The sequence below is a fragment of the Canis lupus genome, chromosome 8 (assembly GCF_011100685.1).
Source record: "Canis lupus familiaris isolate Mischka breed German Shepherd chromosome 8, alternate assembly UU_Cfam_GSD_1.0, whole genome shotgun sequence".
NCBI classification, from domain to species: Eukaryota; Metazoa; Chordata; class Mammalia; order Carnivora; family Canidae; genus Canis; species Canis lupus.
In genome coordinates this window covers 22,836,252-22,852,766 of record NC_049229.1, presented here as the reverse complement: position 1 = coordinate 22,852,766, position 16,515 = coordinate 22,836,252, and the positions used below count along the sequence as shown (strand labels likewise).

Genomic DNA, 16,515 nt, shown 5'->3' with positions numbered 1-16,515 from the left:
CAACATAGCAAGAAGGATTTGGTTGGCTTCTGGTCCCTATTTTGCCTGTGAAAGTTGGTTGCTTTGACGATTGTTTCACAAACTTGAATGTGCAAAGGCATCACCTAGTGATCTTGTTAAACACCAGATTCTGATCCAGGGATTTGAGATTTCTGCTTTTTTTTTTTTTTAAGATTTTATTTATTCATGAGAGACACAAGAAAGAGGCAGAGACAGGCAGAGGGAGAAGCAGGCTCCATGCAGGGAACCCGACGTGGGACTTGATCCTGGGTCTTTCAGGATCACGCCCTGGGCTGAAGGTGGTGGTTAAACCGCTGAGCCACCCGGGCTGCCCGATTTCTGCATTTCTAACGGGCTTCAGGTGCTAATGCCTATGTTGCTGTCCATGGACCATACTGAGTTAGTAGCAAGATCCTAATCCACTCAGTCTGTTCTCTGCACAGTGATGAAAAATTCACGTGGACAGATCTAATAAGGACACTTCCTATTAAGAATATTTGTTTCGGGATCCCTGGGTGGCGCAGCGGTTTGGCGCCTGCCTTTGGCCCAGGGCACGATCCTGGAGACCCGGGATCGAATCCCATGTTGGGCTCCCGGTGCATGGAGCCTGCTTCTCCCTCTGCCTGTGTCTCTGCCTCTCTCTCTCTCTCTGTGTGTGTGACTATCATAAATAAATAAAAATTAAAAAAAAAAAAAATTTGTTTCTTTGTATTTCTGGCATCATCCTAAACACTACTGGACTTCTGTTTTTCTTAATGGGTCATAATTTTAGCAGTCTCCTGAACTACATAATATCCTTGTGATTTAGTCCTTTTTCATAGACTAATATTTTGTCGTGTGTGAGGATAGAAAGAACAAAGGATTTAGTGTTAAAAGTTCTGATTTCAAGCCCTAACTCCTCATACCAGCTTTATAAGACAACAAGCTACTTGGGCTTTCTAGTTTCATTTTATTTATGTATGGTATCAATGTAGGAATCATGATACTGGTTTAATGTTGCTGAATGATTTTGAGAGCTAAATGATAGAATAATGTTTTTAACTCATTTCACAAGAAAAAGTACAGTTATGTCACAATCTGAACAAGAGTTTGTATCTCAAGAGTTTGAACTCTATTTTTACCCTTAGTACACCACTATACTATATACCCTGTCATATTTCCTTTCTATTCCTTTTCATTTTTTAAAGATAGCCAGGCATGGCCAAAAGTTTAAAAAGCATTGATATAATAAATATGTATTTTACACTTAAACTTTGTGATATAAATTACTATTTTAGACAATTGAAATTTTGCTAGTGTAATGGAATAACATGAGTACTTAGATTTTGGCAACTGTCAGAGGCCCATAGACTATCCTTTCACCCCTGTAGCATTAATTTGTAATATTTTTTTTCCTTTTTCTTTTTTCTTTTTTTGTAATATTTTCTTATAGTCATGTTTGCCAGTGGTGGGAAACAACATTGAAGAAGTGTTCTTACCCTAGATAGATTAAACTGTGGAAAAAGAATTAGACATTTCACAGATAATCATAATGTGATTAGGTATCATTATAGGCATGTGTTCAAGGTACTCAGGATGAAGCATACTTATTTTGTCTGTGTTTGAGGCAGAACTCACAGGAGGTACTATTTAGCTATTAACATGAACTCTCTTGCAGGTTGAAACTGATTTTTCAACTCCAACATCAAGAAAAAAAACCCTGTTTAACAAAGGTAATTTATTTTTCTTTTGTAACTCAGTCTATTATAAGTTAGTCTCTGTATTAACATGGTACTAAAATTAACTGCTCTGAAGTGGGCAGATCTATTCAATTTCTCAGTTCTTTTCAATTTCATTGAAATTACTTTTAGAAGTATATTAATCTTTTATTAAACTTCTTTTTACAGAATTAAGAGAAAACTCTGGTATTGGAAAACTTTTCGCTAATGCTATGGAGTCTTTAGATGAAGAAGAGAAAGATTATTATTTTTCAGACTCTGATTCTTCTTAGTAAAAATGAGAAAATATTTTCAGGATTTTTATCAAGAAGCAGATAATATATTTGTATCTTCTTTTGGAATACATATATTTTCTTCATAATATACCATCATACGAAATTGTGGATTCCTCCTTAGAGGTTTTAGGAGATGAATAGTTAACAGAGGGATGTTTTACTCTGAATTCATCTAAAACATCTTTCTGTAACTATTCCTCATTGCTGCAGGTTACTAAAATGTAAGGAAATTGTTTTGCTTGTATAGATACTTATGAATTTCTGGGTTTTGCATTATTAAAATATTCTACATAAGTATCTCTTAACCGTCCAAGTTTGTTTACGTTAAGAAAATCATGTTCCATTTTTTTTAAAAGCTTCCCAGAAAATGCTATCCTCAAGGGATAGGGGAGGGAGAATGAGAAGTAGATAGTACTGCCAGCTACTAAATTCATGAAAACTTCCAAGTCAGCATTTGTTACCACTTGGTATACAAGCCAGAATTGATCTAATGTTTAAATTACATGTTGTTAAAACTATGTAACACTCTATCTTGTGATTTTTTTCTTAAAACTTGTGATTAGCATATCTCTGAAACCTATGTAAATTTGTTGTTTTTCAATATTTTATTAGGTAGAAATCAGAGAACAAATTTTGTTGCACTATGCCTTATTTACATATGCAGTTTACATTTGGTCTCAATGTTAAAACGACTGGATTAGACTTTTCAACATTCAAGTAGTTGATCTACCACCAGAAGTTAACGTGCCATGTCATAGTAACATTATTTTCCTTTCAGACAGCTCCTTTAGAAATAAACCTTTTTTTAGCCTATTCTACCACTCTGTTTTGAAATTTGACATAGAATAGTTTTCCTTTGGTTACAGTGTATATACACACTTACTCTTTCTCTCCAGTTAGATTGTTTAAATAAACTTGGTTTACTTTTGTAACTTTATATTTTGGTTGTTGTTTGATTACTGGATCATAGAAAGTAAACAAATATGCATTCTGTTACTGGTTCAGCTCCTTGCCTCAAAAATTACCAGAACTTTCACTAAAAACTACATGCTCATGTTTCTTAAGAGTTTAGTAATAATCAGCAGTTCTAGAACTATAGAATTTACAGCAACACAAGATTTAAAAATAATATTGCAGCTAGACTTAGATCATAATGGTTTCTGCCACAAAGAATTTAGATGGAGGATGGAACAAATAAAGGGATTATTTTAGAGTCAAATACTGTTTTAGAACTTAAGTTGCCAATACTTGGGTTTATACTATTCTGCTTAATGTTAATGGATTTTTTTTTTAAGGAGTTAGTTAGAAGGTAGTTAAATTCCATAATGGGAAACAAAAAGATAATTTTGATATAGCACAGACTTAACACAAACCAAAAAATGTGGCCTCCCACCACCACTGCCACATTCCCTGTGTCCTGCTGGAACTTCTTCAGTGTCCTTCCTGGTCTATTTTGTTGTATCCCACCTGCCAGGTACCTGATTAGTCACATTTCTTCCCATCAGGTCATAAGATAAGCTAGTAAGGCTTATCAAGTAACCTCCAAAGGAGACTTAAAGTAGGCTCCAAGATGAGTTAATAATCAATAGTGCTGATAGTTACGTGATACCAATGAGAGTATAAAGAGGGCTGTTGCAGCTTAAATATGGATTGAGCTCTGTACACAGCAAGCGTAAGTAAATAAAATCCTCTAGGTTATGTCCCTCATGCCATTTTATTTATGGAATATTTCGTTTGGTGGTTGGACACAAAGAATTTGAGCATAATGGTGTCTGCAGAGGAGATGCTGCAAGGTGGCCAGCAGCCCAGGTCAACGTGAAGTTGCTGAGGAACTGCATGCTTCTGGGCATGTAGCTGGGACAGACTACCACCAAATGTCTCTACCCCCATGCGCCATGAACACCATGTAGCAGGAGCAAAAAGCAAAGCAGCACACTGGAACCAGAAACAAGCCCTTTATTTCCTTCTACTGACAAAGCTTAAATCCTGCCCACGGTAGCGAGAAATGTTGAGAAAGTCCAGTCCATTATAGCAAGGCAAGATACTAAAGGGTAAATTTGAGCCTGATTGATAGATAAAAATCAATAACTGCACAAGCCAGGAACTTCTAGAACTTCTGACTTTGACAGAATTCTTGAACCACAGAACTATGAAATCCACTGCTCTCTGAAGAAATAAATTATACTACTACCCAAAGAAGCTAAGTTTACAATCAGAGTAACTTTTTAGTGAAAAAGAACTGCATCTAGTTTTGGTTCTAGATTTCCCAGTAAACTTGAATAAGTCAACTTGTTTGTGGGCCTCACTTATACCACGTGATAAGAGAACAGCAATTTGAATTTCATGAACTGAAGTGCCTGCCTAGTCTAAGGTAAGAAAAACTCTGCTGTGAACCTGGTGCAACTACCCTGTAGTGTAACAGAAGAAACAGTAAGGCAACGAGAGAATACAGGACTCTAAATGGGGGGGTGGGGGTGGGAGGGGCATAGTTAAAGGCTGCATTAGCACTAGACTGACCAGAAGAGGCTCAGATGTGGCAGATGAAAACATGGAGACATCTTAAAATATAAATAGCATCACAGATAACACTGTTATGGTCACAATAAAATCCACTTTCAACAATTCATTTATACTAATTTTCCAAGTCTAAGCCAATATTCCGCTTCTTTGAATATATTTCAACAACAAAAAAAGTAGTGTAGGCTGGAGTTCATACTACAGCAGGATTTGACTATACTTGATTGGGACTCTTTTGGTAAGATAATCACTTTCAGTTAAATTTTCATCTCTCTTAGTAACTGGAACATTTATCTCACAAAACACCTACCTCTACCTCCCGTATCTGATACAAAATGTATGTAGACTTAGGACATTAAAATATTCTAGATGATATTGTTCATATATAGGAAAAATTATTTACAACTACTAAGTTGGAAGCAGACACCTCAACCTATTATACTAACAAATGGTAAGTACAGTACCATAATCTCTGGAAAATTCCTAGAACATATCTAACTCGAGCTTTTACTTTATTAGCACCTTCAGTAACTTTTTTTTATTCAATAAAAAGTTTCATAATCTAGTTAATCAAAATGATTACTGAACGTCAGATTTTCTTTTAAATAATTTATAACATATAAATGAAAATGTACACAATATAAAATAGATATGGAAATACTCTTTTACATCTTTTAAACTGATCATCACAAACCACAGCAATGATTATTGAAGTGCATTTAGTATTGCGAGAGTTCTTTCATATACCCGAGCAGTATGATCATGCATCAGATTGTAGTCTACCTTGGTTAAGACCATCTGGTAACATTTGCATGTTAAATACATAGTGAATATATCTATATATCTCCTCAGCCTTTTGATGAGTTACTTGTGCATACATGGAGATTTCTTGAGGTGAGCTGAAAAAAAAATTAGAACTTTTGACTTGTACAATTTAATATTACTTGCTTAACACCAAACGTAAAAGAGCCTTTAAGAACATTTCTTCCTAAGCATTTTACATCTACTTAACGTCCTTAGCACCAGTTTATATAAAGCAAACACTTATTCCCTATATTTAAAGTCCTATATAACAGTAATTTCCATATCTTCTACATGGGCCTTTAGTTTAACTAAAATAACCTATTTTCTAAAATCTTCCTTATTAAGCAATAGTCAAAAACTAGTAAAATTTGCACTGTCACATTTGTCTAGGTCCAGAACCAAACAGCCCAGAAATGTTCGAATGCAAGATCAAATATAAGAACTGTCTAGCTCCCAGAGGGCTCAAAGCTCCCCAAAGGCAGTGTCTATTCCACACCCCCCCCCCCCCAATTAAAATCAACTTCATGCAGTGGTTGTTAACAAGCAAAAAGTCTTTACTGAAATGAAACAATCTAATGGGCTACTCATCTTTATTTTTTAAAAATATTAAAATTTCTATGAAATACTTCTAAGAATCATTTAAAAGTAACCATCTAAAAATATTAAGACAGACGTACCTGTTAGTCATCCTTTTCACAGAAGAAAACCGGTGACACATATTTAATGCAGTTATATAACTTATATGGGGAATACTTAAATAAAACTGAAGTGCCTCACATTTACTTCTGTTCACCACTGTTGGGATATGAATACCAACATTCTTTCTTTGTTCTACTAAAGACAGTTCCTTCAACAAATCTGCAGTTTCTTCTTGGCAGGAACTGAAAAGAATTCGGATTCCAGCACCAATTAAGGTAGTGAGCAAGTTGTCATAGCTCTTTGTTCTTCTAAACATCCTGGATGTGTCTCCTAAATATTTTATATTTAGAAAAATGCAAAGCTTAGTAATGTATATTAAGTAGAATCATTAATACTATTATTAAAACCCCAAGATTTACAATCATTAAGCAAACTAGTACCACATTATGCTAATGAGAAACCCTCGACTAAATATTTAAAATGATTCTCAGATATCTAGGAGATAAAATAGGAAGAACTATCTTTGTAAGTGTCTTCAATTGGAATCAAATAGGAAGATGAGTGGACAGAGGAGAGCTTATTGTTCCTAGTTAATGCATTCCTGAAGACCAAGACCATGTGTCACTTATCTCTCAAAATCATAGTGCTAGCGCGGATGAATAGCTCAAGTACTGGCTTACCTGCTATAAAATCTTAGGTATTTATTCCAAGAGTAACTCAAAACCCTGCACACCCATTTTTTTAAAGCATTTTTTTAAAGATTTTATTTATTTATTCATGAGACACACAGAGAAAGAGAGGCAGAGACACAGGCAGAGGGAGAAGTCTCCATGCAGGGAACCCGAGGTGGGACTCAATCTCGGGTCTCCAGGATCAGGCCCTGGGCCGAAGGCAGCGCTAAACTGCTGAGCCACCCGGGCTGCCCCTGCACACCTATTTTAATGTCATCTTTAACCCTTGCGTATTAACTTACTTCCCTACCTTTCCCATTCATTTTTCATATTCTATCCTCCATTCTTTTGGGGCACTTTTCATTATGGAAAAACAAAACTTTTTCTTTGAAACCTTTTTCCCCTAATTTTTGCCATGTTACTTTTATTCCTAATCTACTTCCTTTGTAAAGAATATGTTGGTAAAGAGGAAATTATAGAATTTCAGCACTAAGAGGACCCAAGAGATCACTTAATCTAAGGCCTTCATTTGTCAAAGAAAGAAAACTGGGTAGTGAAAGAGGGAGTTATCCAAAGCTGCAGTTGGTCAGTGACAGCATGAGGATAAAAAAGTAAAATGTGCAATTACCAACCCAATGTTTTACATAAACTACACTATTTCCTTTTACTGTATACTGTGTGACTGTATAATTCTTGAATTCTTCCAGTGGCCTTTTTCCTACATGATTTCACTTAACCCTCACAATATCACACAAGGAATAGGACAAGTATATTTCTAACCCCTCAGAAGGAGTGATTTGTCAATGCAACGTCCATAGCTACAGTGACACTAGAATTCAGTGTGTCTTCTGATGCCATATTCCATGACCTTTTTACCATTCTCATGGTTCCCCCTACAATTAAATATTACCCACAGAAACTCCCTAACTGAAGCTCCTATGCACCCATTTCAGCTCCCTAGTAAGAACTCAGTGAATTCCACTGAACACTCCTATACCTCAAATCTGCTCTTCTCTGACAGTCATAATTTCAGTAAAGAGCACCACTAACTGCTCCATGACCAAGAAATCAGCCAATTCAAGAGTTAAGTCTTGCCTCCTTCCACCAACTACTGTTAATCCTGCCTCCTAAATCCCCTGAATCCTCCTCTCCTTTTCCCCACTACTGCCTTAAGGTCCTCATCCTTTCTGGAACTCCTGAAAAAAGGCATGATGGGTTCACTTGCCTTCCATTTCTCATTCTTTAACTCTCAAACTGCATTTAAACACAATGACTAAAAAAATTCAGAAATAAACCTTTTTTATGAAGCAAATAATAATAGCATAAAATAAACACAATGACTAATAAAAACATGGCTTTATATAAACATGAAGTGACGTGAGTCAGGTATTTATATTTTTAAGAATTTCCCCCATCCCGACAGAAGGGTGAACTAAATAATAGTTGAGTTCCTTTATAAACTTTATAAACAAAAACATTTAAAAATACAAACCTGTTTTTTCTCTGTCCTTTTCCACAATCACACATATTCTTTCAAACATGCTCTGTAGGTGCTGAATCTGGTCAATTAATTTGTTCTTATTGATACTATTTAACATCTCAGATTGAGACCTCCTTTCCACCACCATGCGGTTACTCACAATGTAATCACAACCATTAAGAGGACAAACCTCTACTTGTAAGCCATGAATTGCTCTTAGGGAAGAAATTACTTCTGTTCCAGAAGTGATTTCACAACTATCTACAAGAATACAAGTTCTTTGGCCTTCCTGTGGAACTCTAAGAGAATCATGTGTGCCAGCCAAATGTGGTCTTGAATTGGAACAGTATGCCACTGAAGTTCTAGAATCCTCCAGAGTACTACCAACCTGAAAAGTAGAAAATATTGGTAACAATCAGGTTAAATATATATTAGCACCACAAATTTCTAACATCTGAACTTGATTTTCCTTACTAATATTATTTTTCTCTCTTTAACTGCTTTTTCTTCCTTCAATATGATCAAAGTGACTATATACATGAAGGACCAAGCTACTACTTCACACCTAGTAGGATGGTTATACTTCAAAACAAAACAAAATCATAAAATAAATGTCAGAATGTAAAAAACTGGGAACACACACTGCTAGTGGGAATGTAAAATAGTACAGCCACTGTGGAAAAGAGTTTGGCGAGTCCTCAAAAGTTAAACACAGAATTATATGACTCAGTAATTCTACTTCTAGGTATATCCCAAAAAGAACTGAAAACAGAAACTCAGATACTCATTTGCAAATTAATTTTGTAAAAATCTCAGTCATTGTCTATTCAAATATCTCTTCTAACCTGTTTTCTTTTCCTTAATTCCAATTACATGTATCTTAGATTATTTTCTTCTTGCCTTTCTCCATCTGCAAAGGGTCTTCACCTATGTATAGCTGTAAGATCTGCTTTTCATCCCCAGAAGCTTAAAGCTTTTTGTTCTATAGGAGAAATAGGGGAGAAGAAAACAGATGGGATCTGCTGCCTTTTTCACAGTAACTGCTGGTTACTTCCCCCCAGCCAGGAGGCTTTCTGATTTTGTCTTTCCTGGGAACACTTGATTGAGTCTATGGAGTATAGCTCATGAAGGCTTATGAATTCCTCTCTGTCTGTAACTCCCAGGGGTTCTAAACTCTCATTCTAGTTCATTGCCTTTTGCAACTTATTAGTTTTAGCTGAATTCTTCTTGCCAAATTATACAGTGCCCACTGACTGTCCCAAATCAACAAGTCTCTCATTGGAGACACTTGTCTTTCCACAGAAATAAGGTTAATTGATTGCCCTAAAACCTCAGTTCCATAATAGTTTCAAGTAAAACCATGATTCTATGGATTATCTGGCTTTTTTTGTTGTTGTTACTAGGATGGGAACAATGTTCTTTCCAGTTTCTACATCGTAAGCTAAAGATGGAAGTCCTAATCACTCAAATAATCATTAAAATAATTATAATTCAGTATTCAATTTCAAAAATAACTTAATGTGAAGAAAACTGCACTAAAGAAAAGAGGATACTGGGAATATTTAGTTATTTTGAAGTAGAAAATGGCTTCTTAAACATGACACTAAAGTTCAGAAACTGTAAAGAAAAAAATTGAGACTGTATAAAAAGGTTACCTCTTCCTATGGCAAAACCACCAAAACAAACAAAAAGGCAAATGACAAGGAATACGACTTGTAAAATACGTGACAAAATAAACGTTAACTTTTTAAAATACCTAACCAGGTTTTTTTTTTTACAGGATATTTAATCTATTTTCTGTCTTTCCAAATTTACCTCATACGACTTGTAAAATACGTGACAAAATAAACATTAACTTTTTAAAATACCTAACCAGGTTTTTTTTTTTTTACAGGATATTTAATCTATTTTCTGTCTTTCCAAATTTACCTCATATTCTTATATGAATATTCATATTCTTATGAATACCCTTCCTGTGAGAATCATACATTAAATAGTATAATTTTAAAACACATTTCTGTAAAAATCAATTTATCTTTTTTCACAGTTCTCAAAGTATTATTAGATGTATCCATTTTTGTTAGAACATGGCAATGTAAAAATGTAGCTAGTGCTTACTGATTTTCAAAGGATTGTGCATATACAAATCTTTCTCAATTTATGATTATAGGATTACCTCCCAATAAACCCATCATAAGTTGAAAAGATCATTGAGTGGAAAATACATGTAATACACCATACCTTAGCCTATGCCTTAAAATTGTTCAGAATACTTACACTGGCCTACAGCTGGGCAAAACCTATCTGATATAAAGCCTATTTTACAATAAACTGTTAAATATCAGGGATCTCTGAGTGGCTCAGCGGATTAGCGCCTGTCTTTGGCCCAGTGCGCGATCCTGGAGTCCCGGGATCGAGCCCTGCGTCGGGCTCCAGGCATGGAGCCTGCTTCTCCCTCTGCCTGTGTCTCTGCCTCTCTCTCTTTCTCTATGTCTATCATGAATGAACAAATAAAAAATATTTTTAAAAAAGACTACTAAAAAAAACCTGAATATCTCATGTAATTTATTGAATACTATACTGAAAGTAAAAAACAGGATGGCTGTATGGGTACAGAAAGTTACAAGTGTATTAGTTGTTTACCCTCATGATCATGTAGTTGACTGGAAGCTGCAGCTGCAAACATGACCTAAAAGTATCATATTGCATGTTACTGGCCCAGGACAAGATCAAAATATTAAGTATTGTTTCTATACAATGTGTATTGCTTTCCACCATCATAATGTCAATAAAGTATTAAGTTGAACCACTGTAAACCTGGGACCACATTACCTACCTTGACCCTTGGGATTATTATCTTTATACCATAGCTAAGGATACTGAGGCTCAGAGAAATTAATTAGTCTCTAGTCCTTTAATCTACTACAAAACTTAATCCAGTCAACTATATTTTATGTATGTCCTAAAGAAATAACTTTGTGCAAAAAAACCTGGGGACAATATAACTCTTGATTTCAGCTCAGGTCATGATCTCAAGGTCATGCGATGGAGCCCCACATTGGGCTCCATGCTGGGCATGGAGCCTAAGATTGTCCCTCTCCTTCTTCTTCCTCTGCCCCTTAAAAATTTACTTAAAGATTTAAGTAAATAAATCTTTTTTTAAAACCCAAAATAAAAAACTAGAAAAACCAATCTAAAAGCCACTGTGTTGTTTAGGGGGTTTTGGGGGATTTTTTTGTTGGTTTTTTTTTTTAAGATTTTATGTATTTCTGAGAGAGAACAAGAGCAGAAGGAAGGCACAGAGGGAGAGGGAGAAGCAGGCTTTCCACTGAGCACAGAGCCCAATGTGGGACTTGATCCCAGGACCCTGAGATCATGACCTGAGGCAAAGGCAGATGCTTAACTGACTGAGCCACTCAGGCACCCCAAGCCACTGTGTTAATAGTAGACCATGTTGCTAAGGCAGAATGGCCTAAAACCTCCGGAATAAATATTTAGAGAAATAGAAGTTTAGGTCTAGGTCTCATTCCAAGATGACAATCAAGGAAAGAAATCAGTCATGTACAGTTAAGGGATTCCTATTACCAAAACTTTAACCCCTATTTTAACAAAAATAGTGTAACTATAAGCTCTTAAAAACTAAAAGTGGCTTTAGGGATTATTTCAGCAATAACAAGACAGGGAAAAGGTGGAAACCGGACTACTTGGCCATTCTAAAAAGAGAGGGATTTGGGCAGCCTGTGTGGCTCAGTGGTTTAGTGCCGCCTTCGGCCCAGGGCATGATCCTGGAGACCCGGGATTGAGTCCCACATCGGGCTCCCTGCATGGAGCCTGCTTTTCCCTCTGCCTCTCTCCCTCTCCTCTCTGTGTTTCTCATGAATAAATAAATAAAATCTTAAAAAAAAAAAAGAAGAGGGATTTAAAGGAAGGAAATCAGGTAGTGGTCCCTAAACTCCTCTCCACTGTAAAGAGAGTTACATATCTGAAGCTTTCAGTGGGAAAAGAAAAGTTAATCTGTGGTGAAATAGTTCTGGGCATGTAATTTCTAATTTTATCTGGTAGGAAGCCAATTTTCCTACTCCTTCCTACAAAATTAGCAAGTTTCCTTATAGAGTTTTATTAAGAAAACTATCACACTTAAAAAAAAAAAAAACTAAAACCTAAGCATTCTTATATGAATTTGTCAATATAATTTAGTGTGCTATTTTCTTGTTTGAAGAATTGTCACCACTTGCTAATTTTTCTTTGATCTGTTTAACCCAAAACACAAAAGAAAGCAGAACAAGGGCCCCTGGCTGCCATGGGCAGAACATGTAATCCTAGACGTTGGGGTTGTGGGTTCAAGCCCCATGTTGGGTATAGAGATTACTAAACAAACAAACAAACAAACAAAAACTTAAAAAAAAAAAAAAGCAAAACAACAAAAAAACCTTTTGGTCAACATGAAGGCTTTTTCTCTAATTTGATCCATACCTTTGAATAAATAGGAAGTTTTTTACAGTCTTTCTGTGAATCAACAGTAGGAAATGACAGTGAGGTACAGTCAATTTTATTACAGCTCTGAAGTTTGAAGTCTGAGACATCAGAAACTGCATCCTTTAAATTAAGCGGTGCCTGCTGTCTCTGCTTTGGCAACTGATTAACAATTGGAGAATTGTCCTTGGACTGCAGTGAAGACCCAGAAGGCACTATATTCAAACAATGGTCCTGCTGTTTGCTCTTATTAACAGTGCTTGGGTTAACAATATTGGATTCTCTTTTATCATTTACAGTGTTTTCCTCTTCGCTTGAATCATCTGGTAAAATAATTCTAGATAATTTCTTTTTTGAACGTGCACAATTTTGTCTCATCTCCATTTGTTTTAGCTTTACTGCACGTCGGGTTTTATATTTTTTGCTCCCACTTGCAAAGCAATCTTCAGTTATTATGTTAAAATCAACACACACTTCTTCCTCACTTGATTGGCTTTTGTAAGACTCATCTTCATCAACACAAAAACTGTCTTCTAAGTAGGTTTCATCTTGCTCAGGAATCTATAGTAAAAATACCAGTTAGTATATTATAAATTCCTTTCATGAAATCAGTATGTATTTAACATATTCTTTTAAGTACATGAGATCTTTATGAATATTTCGCTTATCAATTCAGTCACTTGTGCTCAACTAACAGATACTATTCTTTATAGAAGAAAACAAGGAGACTGGGATTAAAAAAAAGAATGATTTACCCTCTAGAAATTTACAGCCCATTGTAGGTAGCCAGAAAAATAAACAATAATTTATAAACAATGTGGATGAGTGCTACATAACAAATACAATGGAAATATAGAGATATGAATGACCATATTACTGGCTGAATATTGGCAATTTATAAACAAAGACTAATGTGAAAATATCCATAAATGAAAAGTAATCTATAATTTTCAGAATATAACATCTTTATAAAAAAATATTTTTCGGGATGCCTGGATGGCTCAGTGGTTGAGCGTTAGGTCATGATCCCAGGGTCTGGGGATGGAGTCCCGCATCAGGCTCCCCAGAGGGAGCCTGCTTCTCCCTCTGCCTATGTCTCTCCCTCTCTCTCTCTCTGGCTCTCATGAATAAATAAATAAAATCTTAAAAGAATAATAATTTTCAAGGGAAATAAGAGCACAAATAAGAATTAAAAATTCAACACTTATGAGAAGTTCTATTCATTTTTAAACTTTCTTCTAATTAGAAAAAAATCCAATTAATATATTCTAATAGGCTCAACTTGAAGAAAGGATAATTTGATCAAATTAGGAATAAAAAGGATGCTGAGAATTCATATAGTCCACTTTCCTGACTCGGAGCGGAAATTACCCCAAATAGCTCTGACAGTCCAGTTTTAGAAACAACGTAGGTTTCATTTACAGGAACAGATTTCAACATTATCATCAGGAAATTCTCCACTATATTTCTATAGTTCATACCTGTGAGAAAATATTTATGTTGGTATGTTTCTTATGGACCATTTTATACCGATTGCTCATCAATGGACTGTGCAAAGATTTCATGTAAATAGCTCTCATTTCAGAATCTGTGTAAAGATAAAGAATTTCAAGTAGCAAAATTATTTAAATGAAACCTAGTAAAGTATTTAACTTTGACCTATTCCAAATTCATGTAATTCAAACCTTGTGGAATTATTTTACACAAAAAATATTTAATATGTGTTGAAACAAGTCTAAAAACAAACAAACAAAAAAAGTAAAGTTAGCTTTTGAAATCAGACCATCTAGTTGGATGATTACGAAAATTTATTTAAGCTCTTTGACTTAGCTATCTCTCCTCTGAAAATGAGCATTAAAACAGTGCCTTTTCATAAAAATAAATGTATATGAAGAACTTGAGGAATATAACTTATTTATAAAAAATAATGAATAGAACACAAGAAATCCAGGCAAAAAAAAAGAAACATATGCTTAAAAATATCAGAAGGCATAGCAAATAGTAAGTATGTTTCATAATTTTCAATTAAGCAAAAACTGGGAAACACAGGAGTTTTTTGTCTGCCTTTTTTATTTAAGGTTTTAATCAAAAATCAATTTTATTTTTGTCTCCCATTTTCCCTTACGTATTTTGGAGTGATTAACTTAAGGTTATGTTCAGAGATAACATTGCTAATTTCATGACCATAGCGCTTGGCACCAGGTGCATAATTTTCTATTTCCCTTATCTCCATTCCATAGCATAGCTATCGAATACTAGATATCTACCTGATTACCTATCCACTTCTTATTCATGCTAAATCCCTATACACTTAGTGACACCTTTACTTCTAGTTTCTTAGGAAAACTCAGAATCAAGGAGCTTTCAGAGAATTTTTGTTTGTTTCACAGATTTTTTTTTTTTTTTTGGTATACAGTAAAATTCATCCTCCTTTACGGTACAGTTCCATCTTGACAAATCATTATAACAAACAATAACCTATTTGCTGTACCTATAGTTTTACCTCTCCCCAAATGTCATATAAATGAAAAACCAAAAAAAAACTTTGAAATCCTACATATTTCAAATATACTCTGTCTAAAATGGGAGTTTCAGGGGCACCTGGCTGGCTCAATCAGAAGAGTATGCAACTCTTAATCTTGGAGTCATGAATTTGAGCCCCATGTTGGGTACAGAGTTCACCAAAGAAAATTAAAAACTTTAAAAAAAACTTTTTTAAATAAAATAAATGGAGTTGCTGATCTCCCTATTCTCCACCTTAAGGGCTCCACCTGCAGTCTGCCCAGTATCAGACAGCAACAACTATGTCCTTTCTGTTGCTCAAACCCACTGACTCCTCTTTTTCTCTCAAATCCATCAGAAAATCCTGTCTGCTATACATATCCAGAATCCAATCTTTCTCACCCTTGCACTGCTACCACCTTGGTAACCACCACTAGCATTCCTTAGATTACTGCAATCACCTTCTAAATAGTCTCTTCTCCCACCTTTGTTCCCCTGAAGGCCATTCTTGACACCAAAGCTAGAGAGATACTACTGCAATAAGTCAGACCAGCAGCTGGCTACTCATTACTTCTCTGCTCTCGCTTCCTACCACTCCGCTTCTCCATCATTCAATTCCAGTCACAGTGCTGTTCCGTAAACATGCTAGGCACATTCCTGCCTCAGGACATGTCAAGTGGTTGTTAACACCAGTCAACATGTTTGCACCAACATTCCCCACCAGATTATACTGTAAACCTCCAAAAGTCACCCCGTTAATGAACATCAAGAGCATAATACTAAGAATCCTTATTCGACAAATCATATCAGTATCAAGGACATAGTACCAAGAATTTAAGTCTCGAAGAACTTTTAAAGTAGAGCTTGGGAAAATTTGCTGTTTTAAATCACATCAGAGAGTACAAGAGCAGAATAAATGGCAAGATCTGTGAAAGATGAGAACACTGAGAAGCCCACTGGAATCTTTCCCATTTCTATCACAGCCAATCTGAATCATCTGCAATTAATATGTTGTACAGTAAGATCTGCTCAGGCATTGTTTGTGTCTCACCTGCTGTTAACAATCAGCAATGCTCAATTCCTCATCTCCTTCAAGTCTTTGATCAAATGTCACCTTCTCAATGAGGTCTGCCCCTAATTATCTTATTTATAATTATAGCTTGTCCATTATTAAAACCCAGAGCCCCTGTCACTCCAAATCCTCATCTTACTCATTTTTTTCATTTTTCTGTAAATTGTTCATTTCATACTCAATAACTTAGTAATTATGTTACACAAAATCACTTTGTCTCTTTCCATTCTTTGTCTCCATTCATATGTAAGCTTCATAAGGGCAGGGATTTTTGTCTACTTTGTTCACTGATACAGCTTTCCGAAGACCCTTACATACTACCAGCACACGGTAGTGAGTAAATACTTGTTAAATGAACATTTGA

The 16,515-nt window shown here is 35.4% G+C and overlaps 2 protein-coding genes across 3 annotated transcripts in view; one reads left to right on the top strand and one right to left on the bottom strand.

The window, feature by feature from the left end:
• The window catches only part of MIS18BP1 (MIS18 binding protein 1), a 47,099-nt gene extending 44,169 nt beyond the window's left edge, over window positions 1-2,930 (top strand). For both annotated transcript variants that reach the window (XM_038544624.1, XM_038544623.1), the window contains exons 16-17: window positions 1,658-1,712; window positions 1,887-2,930. In XM_038544624.1, the coding sequence (XP_038400552.1) occupies window positions 1,658-1,712; window positions 1,887-1,990 (159 nt within the window). In that variant the 3' untranslated portion in view covers window positions 1,991-2,930. The remainder of the gene's footprint in view (window positions 1-1,657; window positions 1,713-1,886) is intronic.
• Window positions 2,931-3,929: 999 nt separating this feature from the next.
• The window catches only part of FANCM (FA complementation group M), a 62,871-nt gene continuing 50,285 nt past the window's right edge, over window positions 3,930-16,515 (bottom strand). Inside the window, exons 19-23 of the mRNA XM_038544622.1 lie at window positions 14,059-14,165; window positions 12,578-13,138; window positions 8,117-8,492; window positions 5,992-6,283; window positions 3,930-5,409 (exon numbers count right to left, since the gene is read on the bottom strand). Of these exons, the coding sequence (XP_038400550.1) occupies window positions 5,271-5,409; window positions 5,992-6,283; window positions 8,117-8,492; window positions 12,578-13,138; window positions 14,059-14,165 (1,475 nt within the window). The 3' untranslated portion in view covers window positions 3,930-5,270. The remainder of the gene's footprint in view (window positions 5,410-5,991; window positions 6,284-8,116; window positions 8,493-12,577; window positions 13,139-14,058; window positions 14,166-16,515) is intronic.